The sequence below is a fragment of the Nyctereutes procyonoides genome, unplaced genomic scaffold, assembly GCF_905146905.1.
Source record: "Nyctereutes procyonoides isolate TBG_1078 unplaced genomic scaffold, NYPRO_anot_genome, whole genome shotgun sequence".
NCBI lineage: Eukaryota > Metazoa > Chordata > Mammalia > Carnivora > Canidae > Nyctereutes > Nyctereutes procyonoides.
Genome location: NW_026575034.1, coordinates 10,974,606 through 10,987,758, shown reverse-complemented (window position 1 = coordinate 10,987,758; position 13,153 = coordinate 10,974,606). Strand labels below are relative to the sequence as shown.

Here is a 13,153-nt window from a genome sequence, read left to right as displayed (position 1 = left end):
TGCCTTCAGCGCACGGCATGATCCCAGGGTCCTGGGATCGAGTCCCACATTGGGCTCCCCAGGGAAGCGTGCTTCTCTCTCTGTGTCTCTCATGAATAAATAAATAAAATCTTTTAAAAAAGAAATTCCAGCGCAGAAATGAACATACTGGAAAAAACAGAGCCATTAATTTCTTCAAGGGACATCTCCTGACCCCAATCTCCAAAGTCACAGAGAAAGGAGAGGAGTCTAAAATATGGCTTCAAAAAAATTATATATATGGCTTCAAAAACAGCTCTGATTTTTACTTCTCTGAAATATTTGTTGCAATCACCCTCTACTAATAGAAATAAAATTATAAAAAGTCATTTCTCTCTTTAGTTCATCTGGGGTTTCAGATTACATAAACTATTTTGTGTGTATGTGTGCATGCACAAATGTACATAACTAAAAATAATCATTTTAGCTTAGTGGCAGAATCCGTATAAATAACTCTACGACTCAAATGGGGGAGAAAAGGTAGATCTTAGCTTAATTTCTCAACTTGCAAAGCTTAAATGCAATAGTCACTCAACACAGTCTAAGAGAAAGCATACAGGGCTTGTTTAGAGAGAAAACTGAAGCAACTAGATAAACACATGGCAAATTATTTCACACACACACATATGGTATAATGACATAAAGGCATCAGTAATTTCTAATACATGTAATTTGCATACTAAGACATCTAAATGTCTCTTCTATCTTAAATGACTACTGAAATACAGATCTTAAAAATCCAGTTAAGGGCAGCCCGGGTGGCTCAGCGGTTTGGCCCACCTTCAGCCCAGGAAGTAATCCTGGAGACCCAGGATCGAGTCCCACGTGGGGCTCCCTGCATGGAGCCTGCTTCTCCCTCTGCCTGTGTCTCTGCCCCGCCTCCCCCCCCCCCGTATCTGTCATGTACAAATAAATAAATAATAAAATCTTTAAAAAAAAACAATAAAGAGTAACCTTTGCAGGAAAGAAAAATGATCTACTGACATTTTTCTCCTTTTTCTCCCCTAAGGCATTCTGAAGAAAAGAAATGCTGGCTAAAAGGTAACAAAGAGGGCAGCCCGGGTGGCTTAGCGGTTTAGCGCCGCCTTCAGCCCAGGGTATGATCCTGGAGACCCGGGATGGAGTCCCACGTGAGGCTCTCTGCATGGAGCCTGCTTCTCCCTCTGCCTGTGTCTCTGCCTCTGTGTGTGTGTGTGTGTGTGTGTGTGTGTGTGTGTGTGTCTGTCTCATGAATAAATAAATAAAATCTTAAAAAAAAAAAAAAAGGTAACAGGGCAGCCCGGGTGGCTCAGCGGTTTAGCGCCACCTTCAGTCCAGGGCCTGATTCTGGAGGCCCGGGATGAAGTCCCACATTAGGCTCCCTGCATGGGGCCTGCCTCTCCCTCTCCCTCTGTCTGTGCCTCTCTCTCTGTGTGCTCTCATGAATAAATAAATAAAATATTTTTTAAAAAGGTAACAAAGAATTTTAATGAAATATTACCAATAGTCTAGAAAACCTAGTTAATAAGCCCCTTATATATAAAAATGACATATATACTTTAAAAATGATCTAAGAACTCCAAACTCTGCTTTGATTAAAGCAGACAGCACTGGGGAAAATACTGAATTCAGAATAAATCCCTCAGTGGTGATATACTTTCTTTTGAGAACAGACTTCAATCCCTTGGCCACAATGGTTGTTCTACTCTTTCTTTCCGTGGTATTTTCCTATCTGGTGCTGGCCAAGAGGACTCCCTTTCCTCTCTGATACCAAGACGATTAAAATATGTGAGGCGAATGTGATAACCTCTACAGTAGGGAAACTGACCTAGACCATTAGAATATGAAGTCTAAGCTATCAGTGGCTATATTCTCTGCCTTCGAAACCCCATCTGCAGTAATAAAAAATGAAGCCAACATGCATGGAGAAAGGGCAAGAAGAAGGAAAGGATGAAAATGGGAAAGGGAAGTCTAAAGGGAGGAGAGGTCAACTAAAATATGTGAATTCCTAGATCTTGCTGTCACTGAGTTTCATGCTCCATCCTTCCTCTTTTGGCTATAGGGATTTGAGAGTCAAAACGTAACTATTCTTAATTTAAACTAGTTTAAGATGGGTTTCTAGCACTCACAACAGAAGTCCTGAATGAATACAGTGATATAATGAAGAGAAAACACACTGAATCAGAAGCAAAGGAGACCTGGCTCTGCTGTTGGCTAAGTAAATTTTAGTAGATAACTTCTCTCGGTTCCCCCCTAACTAAAGATTTTATTTACTTATTCATGAGAGACAGAGAGTCACATAGGTAGAGGGAGAAGCAGGCTCATTGGGGAGCCCAATGTGGGACTCCATCCCAGGACCCCGGGATCACACCCTGAGCTGAAGGCAGACGCTCAACCATTGAGCCACTCAGGCATCCCCTCTATTCATTCATCTATAAGAAATATTAGGGCACTTGGGTGGCTCAGCGGTTGGGCATCTGCCTTTGGCTCAGGTCATGATCCTGGGGTCCCGCACTGGGCTCCCCACGGGGAATCTGCTTTTCTGCCGATGTCTCTGCCTCTCTCATGAATAAATAAATAAAATCTTAAAAAAAAAAAAAGAGTATTAGACACATTTAAGATAAAAAATATTTCTATTTCAAATATTCTAAAAGAATATTTCTAATATTTCTAAAAATATATTTGCCCTGTAATCTTGCCTGTTTTAATAGCATCTCTTAAATAACAAAGACAGTATTTTGAATGCCTGAAAGTTTACAACAAATTAAGTCTCCCTAAAACAAAAACAGGTATTTTCTAAGTAAACAAAAACTTATATATGTTTAAGCCATATTTTTAATGGTTAACAGGGAAATTAACTGTCTAACTTATTTTTTCTTCTAAATACTCACAAACTAAACAGGAATACAAGTTCAACTGCAGATGGCGTTAATGCACTAGTTAAGTCTCGAAATATTAGCCACAGGGAGAAAAATCACTAAAATTTAAAAATTTTTAGAATTATTAGTACTAAGCTTGTTTTCAAGTTAACTTTTTAAAAGCAAGTATTTAATAAAAAATAATCTTTAATTTATAAAGAAAAATTCCTTACTTTGTAATGGACTGACAAAAAGCTGCCACCTCCTCATTCTGTACTTCAATTTCTTGTAGAAGAGAACTTCCAGTTGACAAACTACTGGTCCCATTTGGGTCTTTCTGTAATCAAAAAAATGTTTTTATTTTAAAAGTAAAAGATCTGCAAATGTTAAATAGCTGCATAGTACAAACATATTTTTACAAAAGTATGTACTAATATGGAGGGAAATAAATCGTATCAGTAACAAAGTTCTAAATTATAGATTTCTATCTTTGTGAAAGTAATACAAGCTAAGCCTTGAAGTTCATTAGTTTTACTTGCTCAAAAATAGGCTGTACTTTGTATCAATCAATAAGAACAGAATGCTAAAGATATTTCCATTCAAAATCTTTGTGATTTTGGAAATCACAAAAACTCTGGAAAAGAAGAAAAAAGAAATCACAAAAACTTTGGAAAGTTAACAGCCAAATAAAATTAAAGGACTACTCTCTGTTTTAAAAAAGTGAAGAAGAGGGCAGCCCCGGTGGCTCAGTGGTTTAGCGCCACCTTCAGCCCAGGGTGTGATCCTGGAGACCTGGGATTGAGTCCCATGTCAGGTTCCCTGCATGGAGCCTGATTCTCCCTCTGCCTGTGTCTCTGCCTCTCTGTCTCTCTCAGGAATGAATGAATGAATGAATGAAATGAATGAAATGAATGAATGAATGAATGAAATAAATAAATAAAATAAAATAAAATATAAAATAAAAATATAAAATAAAATAAAATAATAAAAATAAAAATAAAAAAGTGAAGAGATCAAGCCCATTTGGGACTCCTCTAGTAACCAGGAATATTACGTTTTCAACTTTGACCCCAAATTCCAAGGAAGCAGCTGGTTCTTCATGTAAGAGAATGAGTGTTAGGAGTTAGCAGGTATTTTCCATGTTAATAAACTTTTTAAAAAAGATTTTATTTAGAGAGGCACACACAGAGAGGCAGAGACACAAGCAGAGGGAGAAGCAGGCTCCATGCAGGGAGCCCGACGTGAGACTCGATCCCAGGACTCCAGGATCATGCCCAGAGCTGAAGGCAGATGCTCAAAATGCTGAGCCACCCAGGTGTCCCTATGTTGACAAACTTATGCAAACATCCTGACAGACCTTCAAAAGTTAAGTTTATGTGTGAACAAACTTTGTGTGCAATATTTTAATGAGATAAATTCACTACCCAAGCACAGCCAAACAATCGAGTCCATTTAGAAGTGTGTGTGTTTAAGATTTTATTTATTTATTTATTTATTTATTTATTTGTTTGTTTATTTGTTTATTTACTTATTTATTTGAGAGAGAGAGAGAGTATGCATGGGAGGGAGGAGCAGAGGAGAGGGAGGGAAAAGAATGTTAAACAGACTCCATGCTGAGCACAGAGTCCAACCAGGGCTCAGTCTCATGACCCCAAGACCATGACTCATGGTAAAACCAAGAGTCAAATAAATGCTTAATGGACTGAGCCATGTAGGCACCATTTGGAGGTGTTTTGACTTACTACAAAAAAAAATATTTAATTTGGGGGAGACCTGGGTGACTCAGCGGTTAAGCGTGTGCCTTTGGCTCAGGGTGTGATTCTGGGGTCCTGGGATTGAATCCCAGGTCAAGCTCCCCGCAGGGAGCCTGCTTCTCCCTCTGCCTGTTTCTCTGCCCCCCCCTCTCTCTGTGTGTGTGACTATCATAAATAAATAAAAACTAAAATATATATATATATATATTTTTAAAAATCTTTAAAAAAAATTAAATTAATTGAAATTGGGCAGCCCGGATGGCTCAGTGTAAACTAGCGCCACCTTCAGCCCAGGGTGTGATCTTGGAGACCCGGGATGGAGTCCCACGTGGGGCTCTCTGCATGGAACCTGCTTCTCCCTCTGCCTGTGTCTCTGCCCCTCCCTCTCCCTCTCTCTCTCTGTCTCTCATGAATGAATAAATAAAATCTTTAAAAAAAAATTTAATTGAAATTAGTTAAAATTGGAATATCCTCAATCCAAAATTAAGTGAATGAGAATACTGTACATACATTTCATGAATTGTAATGGAGTTCAATGACCATGGCATACAAAAAGACCTTGTCAGAAAAATTACTGAAAATTTAGGGCAACTAACTCCTTTATGAACTTTTCTTTTTAAAAAAAAATATTTTATTTATTTATTCATGAGAGACACAGGGTGTTTTCAATGTTTCCCTTCATATTTTCTCATATTACTAAAGCTTTCTCTTAATCATGAGAAAGTTTGTTCTTATGTTTTCAAATGTTAACATGCTGGAAAGATTGGGTTTGAACTAAAGCCACCTCCCCACTTTACTAACATCAAGCCGATATTTACCAATAAGTTAGTATGAGACAAGTAAGCATTGTAGCAAATAAACCATACAACCCTGAAAATGGGATTTGAAATTTCCATAAATCTTCTGGTCTGATAGATCAAGTTTGCCATAATCTAATTCAATCGTATTTCCCAGAACTTCCCAAATGATTTCTATGTTCCAATTAACTTGAATCATATCCTGTTCCTATAAAACACAAATGGAACTATCCTGCCTCTCAATCTTTCTGGTTTAGTCTTCAATGCCTTCCTCCTAACCTGCCCTCACAATCCAAGTCAAAATCTATTATCTTTTTAAGGCCCAACAAAATGCTACTTCATCTACAGTGCCCTGTATGATTATTCAACATGAAACAATTCTCCTTTCCTACCACTTCTAAGTACTTAGTCTGAACCAAACACCATATCATCACATCCTATTTTATATTTGCCATAATGTGAAAGCACTTTGAAGATAAAAATCTAAATTTATTGAATGCTATAACCTTGTAGGACTTTATATCCAGTTCAGAAGGCACTGAACCATTGGTTCAATATGGGAAAGGAAGAATAGAGAGTTATTGTTTAATTAGTTTCCGTTTTATAGGATGAAAAGAGTTTTGGGGATGGATGGTTGTACAAGAATGTGAGTGTATTTAATACCACTGAACTATACACTTAAAAATGGTTAAGATGATAAATTTGGTTATGTGTATTTTACCACAAAAAAAAATCTAGCAATTACTGAGCATTTATTACATGTCAAGTCTTTCTATAAAAAATTTACAAGTATGTATGTTTTATTTATTTCTCACAAAGCTCTAGTAGGTGGGCAATACTATAATCCCCATTTTACAGATTTAAAAATGAGGCACAAAAAAGTTAATTAACTAATACAAGGTCATACAGCTAATATAATCAGAGTTATGATTTCAAACCAGGCAGCCTAGCTTCAGAATCACATGCTTAATCACTCTGTCATTCTACCTCTCAAAAAATTCTCCCTAAAAAACCTTTAAGAAACACAATTAAAAAAAGGAACATTATGACCTTTTGCAGGAGCAATGCTATAGAAAATCTGTATTTTGCTTGACCCAATAATCATCTTTCCTCCTTTAATTCTTTTTCATGTTTTACTTATTAACATATTTTAAATCTCCTTAGTGGCATTTATAATTTTTTTAACCAAAAAAAAAAACCAAAACAACTGTATTATTTAGAGTGCCTTTCATGAATTAGGTCTTTCTTTTTTTTTTTTTTTTTTTTGAATTAGGTCTTTCAAGAAGGTTACAAATTTCAACTGACAGTGACAGAAACAGACTATAATTAACTCTCTAGTCATACATCAAGATAAAAACAACACCTGAAAAGTTAATTCAAAATGTTCTGTTTTTACTTTGTCTATTACAAAGTAAAAAACAGCTGAGTTGCCAGCCTGTTATCTCTTACATCAACATCAGATTTTTTTTTGTTTTTCTCCATTCTTTCTGGAACAAAAATTATTTTTACATTTTACACCTATTCCCTCAACTCTTGTCCCTAATCCCTCCCCTAAACTCCATTCAAACAACCTAGCCATCAAATCATCTCTTTTCTCCATGGGTCTCGCACAAACTTTTATGTAGCATTCAAGGCTTTTTATTTTGTACTGCCGTTATATTCACACACATTGTCTCTCCTTTCTAAACCAAGTTCTTTAAGGATTAGGTCTGTGAATGATTAGTCTGTAACCCAAACACTGCATTCTCAAATATAAGAAAACATTGTTAGTGCTATTATCTAATACATAGAACAAAGAAAAGGTCTGTGTGTGGGAAGATAAGGAGTTCTCTAGTAAAATATGTTAGGTTTGTAAATTCGTATAGTTGTTTGGTTACCATCTAGAAGTATTATATTCCGGAGCTAAAGGCATAGATTAGAGGATCATTTAATTCCTGCAATTTTCTACTGGGAAATTTCTCTCTGCTAACGGCTGTAGGCATCCATCCAGATCAATGAGAGAATATCCATATATACATATGTAAAGCAATTTACTATAAAACATTGGTTACTGTAGGGATGCCTGGGTGGCTCAGTGGTTGAGAATCTGCCTTTGGCTCAAGGAGTGATCCCTGGAGTCCTGGGGATAAAGTCACACATGAGGCTCCCTTCAGGGAGCCTGTCTCTCCCTCTGCCTACATCTCTGCCTCTCTCTCTGCCTCGCTCTCTCTCTCTCTCTGTCTCTCATGAATAAATTAATAAAAATCTTAAAAAAAAAAAAAGACACTGGTTTCTGTGATTACAGAGGCTGACAGGTCTCAAGATCTACAGTTGGCAAGCTGGACACCCCACAGACAATGGTATAGTTCCCATCTTAGTCCAGCAGGCTCAAGACCCAGGAAGAGCTGATGTTTCAGTTGGAGTCCAAAGGCAGGAAAAAACCTATGTTCCAGCTCAAACACAGTCAGGCTGGAGGAATTTCACCTCATTAGCAGTAGAGTCAGCTGCTTTGTTCTATTCAGGCCTTTAACTGGTTGGATGAGGTCCACCCATATTAGGGTGGGCAATCTGCCTTTACTCAGTCTATTGATTCAAATATTAATCTCATCCAGAAACACTCTTATAGACAAACATAGATCAATGTTTGACCAAATGTCTGGCCACCCCATGGCCCAATCAATTGGACACATAAAATTAACCATCACAGCATCTCAACCACAGAGAATCAAGGAGTCCCAACAATCCAAGAGCACAGATCAGTAGCTTTCAAACTATCTTGGAGCCATAAAATTAAGCACCGACCAGACAGTATAGGTAAGAGATATTAAAGACAACTAGAGCAAAACCTTGGAGAACTACCTATGTTAATAAGCTAGACAAAGGAAAAGGAGTCAAAGATTATAGAAGGAAAACTAGGAAGTAGACTTAACAAGGGCAAGAGAAGAAAAGTTTCAAGGAAAGGATGTAGTCATCTGTTGCAAATGAAGCAAAAGTGCTGGACAGTGAATATGGTCATTAGATTGGCAATTAGTATTCATATTACCAGAAATGAGTTTCTGCAACACGATGAAAACAAGAGAGGATGATGAGAGACTGGGAAAGGTAGTAACTATAAATTCTTCTTTAAAGAGTAATGGTAGGGGGCACCTGGGCTCAGTCGCTTAAACATCTGCCTTTGCTCAGAGATCATGGTCCCAGGACCGTGGGATTGAGCCTGATATTGGGCTCCCCGCCCAGTAGGGAGTCTGCTTCTCCCTCTCCCTTTATTGGCTCCCTCCCACTGCTTGTGCTCTCTTTCTCTCTGTCAAATAAATAAACAAAATCTTAAAAAAAAAAAAATAATGGTAGAAAATACTCTGGGGAGATAGCAACAAGAAAAGAGGTGATAGAGTTAAGTTTCAGAAAAAGGAAGGAATAGCTCTTCCATCAAAACCTGAAAGAAGCAAATCTGAGGTGGACAAGTGCATACAAAAAGTGGTCTTAATCTCAGTATTAAAAAAAGGTGGGAAAGTCCTCTATCAGAGGAGGTGGAAAGGGTGGATTAAGGAAAGTGATGAAAGTGTGAAATAATGCACAAAACTCTATCAGTACATACGTTGTAAAGCAGCTTTAAGAATATGGGACAGCTTTACACCTACACAAATGCAAGATTCATGCCATATTGTCCCAGAAATTAGACTGAACACAACACCAAGTTTTTGATAAATGTACTTTAAATGTTAAGATACATATACACACACGGACACACACACACGTATATATCAGTTACTACTTGGAGCAAAGTTAATCACTTCCTTATTTGATTTTTAAACAGTTTTACAAAGAGACTTGAGTAAACTATTCAAATAGTATACTATGTTTAGCTAGACAATGAAAATCATTTTGTTTAAGATTCCCTCTTGTTTAGGGGTGCCTGGATGGCTCAGTCAGTTGAGCATCAGATTCTTGATTTTGGGTTAGGTCATGATCTCAAGCCCCGAGACATGCTCCAAGCTCAGCATGGAGTCTTTTGGGGATTTTCCTCTTCTTCTGCCCCTTCCCCCTCAATAAATAAAATCTTAAAAAAAAAAAAAAAAAGCCACCCAATTCCCTCATTTAAAATTAATGATAGACATTCTGACAATGGGGGATATAATGTTAATACAGCTAACTTTTAGAAAGAACGATTACCCACAGAACTTTGTAAAACTAACTCTATGAATATAATTTGATTCATTACTAAAATCTATGCAACCTGCTCAAAGTAACTCAACTTATAGCTATTAATTAAAAGTCTGATTTAAACTTAAGTTGCCATTAAGAGAGTTTTAAGTTCTATGCTGCCTTTTCCTGGTATTGGTTCCAAAAATTTGAACTAAAGCTTTTAGATTATTATTAACAAAAGACACTAGGAAACAGGAAGTAAGTTTGCTGAGAAGAAAAACACTCTTTTGAGATTTTACCACAAAGCATAAAATTCCTACAGGAAATGAATACTTAAGCATGTAATTATAAATAGGCACTGCAATCTTATTTCCCAACAAAAAATATGACTCTCAGGGAAAAGTTTTTAAATAAAGATGAATGTTGTATGAAAAATTAAAAGCTCCATGCCTATTTGTACCACAGACCATTTTGTACCAAAGTAAGCCTATTATTAGTGCTGTGTTTATCTGCCCCTTTTTGGCCTAAATCAAATCAAATTTTATCTTCATGTACACAAATAAAATGATGAAATCTTGTATTAATAAATAGGCTTAGAACTTTCTTTTGAACAAAAAATCCTTACTCGTAACAAGTGCACACCAAACCTCTGATCAAAGACTTCAAATAATAGTGCACTAAATTGGGATCCCTGGGTGGCGCAGCGGTTTAGCGCCTGCCTTTGGCCCAGGGCGCGATCCTGGAGACCCGGGATCGAATCCCACGTCGGGCTCCCGGTGCATGGAGCCTGCCTCTCCCTCTGCCTATGTCTCTGCCTGTCTCTCTCTCTCTCTCTCTGTGACTATCATAAATAAATAAAAAAAAAAAGAAAAAAAAAGAAAAAAAATAGTGCACTAAATTGAGAACCTGACAGGAATCATCATTATTAAACAACTATTTGTAAGTTCCACTGTCAATTTAAGTTAAATCTATAATATCTGCCTCCTTGAATTTTCTTCCTCTTTGGTTCCTGTTCTGCTTTCTGGAACATATTTTAAAATTAAGTTACTAAATTGAATTTCTCAATTCACATTGAAAAATATAAACAGGGATCCCTGGGTGGCGCAGCGGTTTAGCGCCTGCCTTTGGCCCAGGGCGCGATCCTGGAGACCCGGGATCGAATCCCATGTCGGGCTCCCAGTGCATGGAGCCTGCTTCTCCCTCTGCCTGTGTCTCTGCCTCTCTCTCTCTCTCTGCCTCTCTATCTCTCTCTCTCTCATAAATAAATAAAAATTAAAAAAAAAAAGAAAAAAAGAAAAATATAAACAGCGGGCAGCCTGGGTGGCTCAGTGGTTTAGCACCTGCCTTCAGCCCAGGGCCTGATCCTGGAGACCCGGGATCCAGTCCCATGTCAGGCTCCATGCAGGGAGCCTGCTCCTCCCTCTGCCTGTGTCTCTGCCTCTCTCTCTCTCTCTCTCTCAATAATAAATAAATAAAATCTTAAAAAAAAAAAAGAAAAATATAAACAGGTTTTGCCTAATTTTAACCTTTCTATAAAACCTCTCTTTCTTTTTCTTTTTCTTTTTTTTTAAAGATTTTATTCATGAGAGATGCAGAGATAGAGAGGCAGAGACATAGGCAGAGGGAGAAGCAGGCTCCCTGTGTGGGAGCCCAATGCAGTACTGGTACTCCAGGATAATGCCCTGAGCTGAAGGCAGGCGCTCAACCACTAAGCCACCCAGGTGTCCCTCTATAAAACCTTTCTTTAAAACTATCAGCACCTTCTACCACTTGTCTCTTATAATCCAGCACAAAATGGTACTTACTGTAGCACAAAGGTAACATACTTAGTATGTTGTGAAATTCAACACATCACTATTTTATTTTTTACAAGAATACCATGATTTTCAGTTTTCTACTCCCTGAATTGGTTTGAGAAACTATGTCCAAAATTTGAAACTTTAAAACAAAAAAAAGTTCACTTCTTCTTACATGGAAACTTTCCAAACTTTAAATATCACTCCTAAAAGTGATCCCAGAAATTATCCAGTCTGATAAGTGATGGAAGCAGAAAAATGTTCACCTTTAGCCCAGAAAGCTGACCTATACAGCCTGCACAGTTTCGATAAGGATCAAATATGTACTCGTTGCTACATTCTTAAAGGGTCTCATGACTGCCCATAAATCTCACCCATAACTAATATCAAACCAAATGATAAGCACTTGAGAAATCTTGTCAAAGTAGTTTTATGAGTAGAAATTCACACATCTGATTCTAATACTCCCTGCACATCCCCTCCCCCTTGAGCACTAAGCATATAATCATCAGGTTCACACAACAAAAAGTGCAGCTTTTCCTACCCATGGGTCCTGTCCTCACGCCAATTAAATAAACTAAGTTACATCATGAAACATCTCATGAATTCTTTGCTATGTACAAGGATCTTCCAACATATTGGTGGCCTGTACAAGGACAACAGAGTAAATCCAAGAGCATGAGTGTGACCTGGGAAGTCTTCACCTCCAGTCTTTATTTCTTACCTGTTCTTTTTCAGAAATGTCCTGAAGAGTATGAGCCTTCAGAACGTGTCTTGCCAAAGTGTTCAGGGGAGAATCTCTTGCCTGTGGCTACACTAATGGGAAAGGACAAACTCCTGCCACCCAGCTAGACACCAATATATTGGCTGCCACTGGGCTCAAAAATCAGGCTCTCTCTGTTTTATCTGTTCTTTTAATACTTATATTCTTCTTAGGCATGGGAGAGTCATACCATTGAAACAGCTGCTCATCTCAAGACTGCCATGTAAAGAATCCTCATAAATAACTTGCTGTAATCTCCCAATAAGCATAAACTCCAAGATAGGTCTGACTGTTCTTCTAGAAAGGGATCAATCAGAGGTTTTACCCAGTTTGGTTACCCATCCAATGGGGACCACTCCCTTGGGAATGGATCATGGATAAAGTTCACAAGAAAGTTTCCTGGATTAAATAGGAGTTCCATACTTTCATTTTCTCACATCACACATTTGTCCTTCCTCGTGGGTTGTTTGGTGTTCTTGGTCCTGCCTTCAGATTGAAAGCTTCTAGGTTAGATATAGGACACATACTGCGATACAAAATAGCTGCTCCTTCTTAACAAAGGCCAGGACCCCTATCCTATCTGTTGATACTAGACCTAGAGACTAACAAAGGGTATTATTACTGGTTGCCAAATACATCAATTCCCTCAAAATAGAAAAAGGCAGCCCCAATCTCTGTAGCACTTCAGTCCATTCAGCATCACCTACTGTACCCTAGGATGCAGCAGGGAAGAGAAGGGAGGTCTGACAACCCTTCTCAAGTGACACAAAGGTGTCAAGAGTGGTTGAGAATGAGGGACACTTCCTACCACTCTGAACCCTAGGAACCTTTGGCAATATTCCTGATGGGATGCAATTTGGAAGCCAAGGGAGATTTTGGTAATGCACTCCTAGTTAGTTAATGTACTTTCTTTATTTCATAGGAATTAACTATGGGATCAACTTTTTTAATCCCAAAGGATTCCCCTTTGGGCTGTCTCCTAGCACACTGGAGTCAATATGGACAAAAGGATTTAAGGAAGCACCTCATCTTCTTCTGAAATAATACCTGGCCTCAATATTCTCTG

The 13,153-nt window shown here is 38.0% G+C and overlaps 1 protein-coding gene across 4 annotated transcripts in view; it reads right to left on the bottom strand.

Moving 5' to 3' along the window:
* Positions 1-13,153, bottom strand: part of PIK3C2A (phosphatidylinositol-4-phosphate 3-kinase catalytic subunit type 2 alpha) — a 114,813-nt gene that overhangs the window by 62,066 nt on the left and 39,594 nt on the right. For all 4 annotated transcript variants that reach the window (XM_055318097.1, XM_055318098.1, XM_055318096.1 and 1 more), the window contains exon 3: positions 3,089-3,192. In XM_055318097.1, coding sequence (XP_055174072.1) covers positions 3,089-3,192 — 104 coding nt within the window. The remainder of the gene's footprint in view (positions 1-3,088; positions 3,193-13,153) is intronic.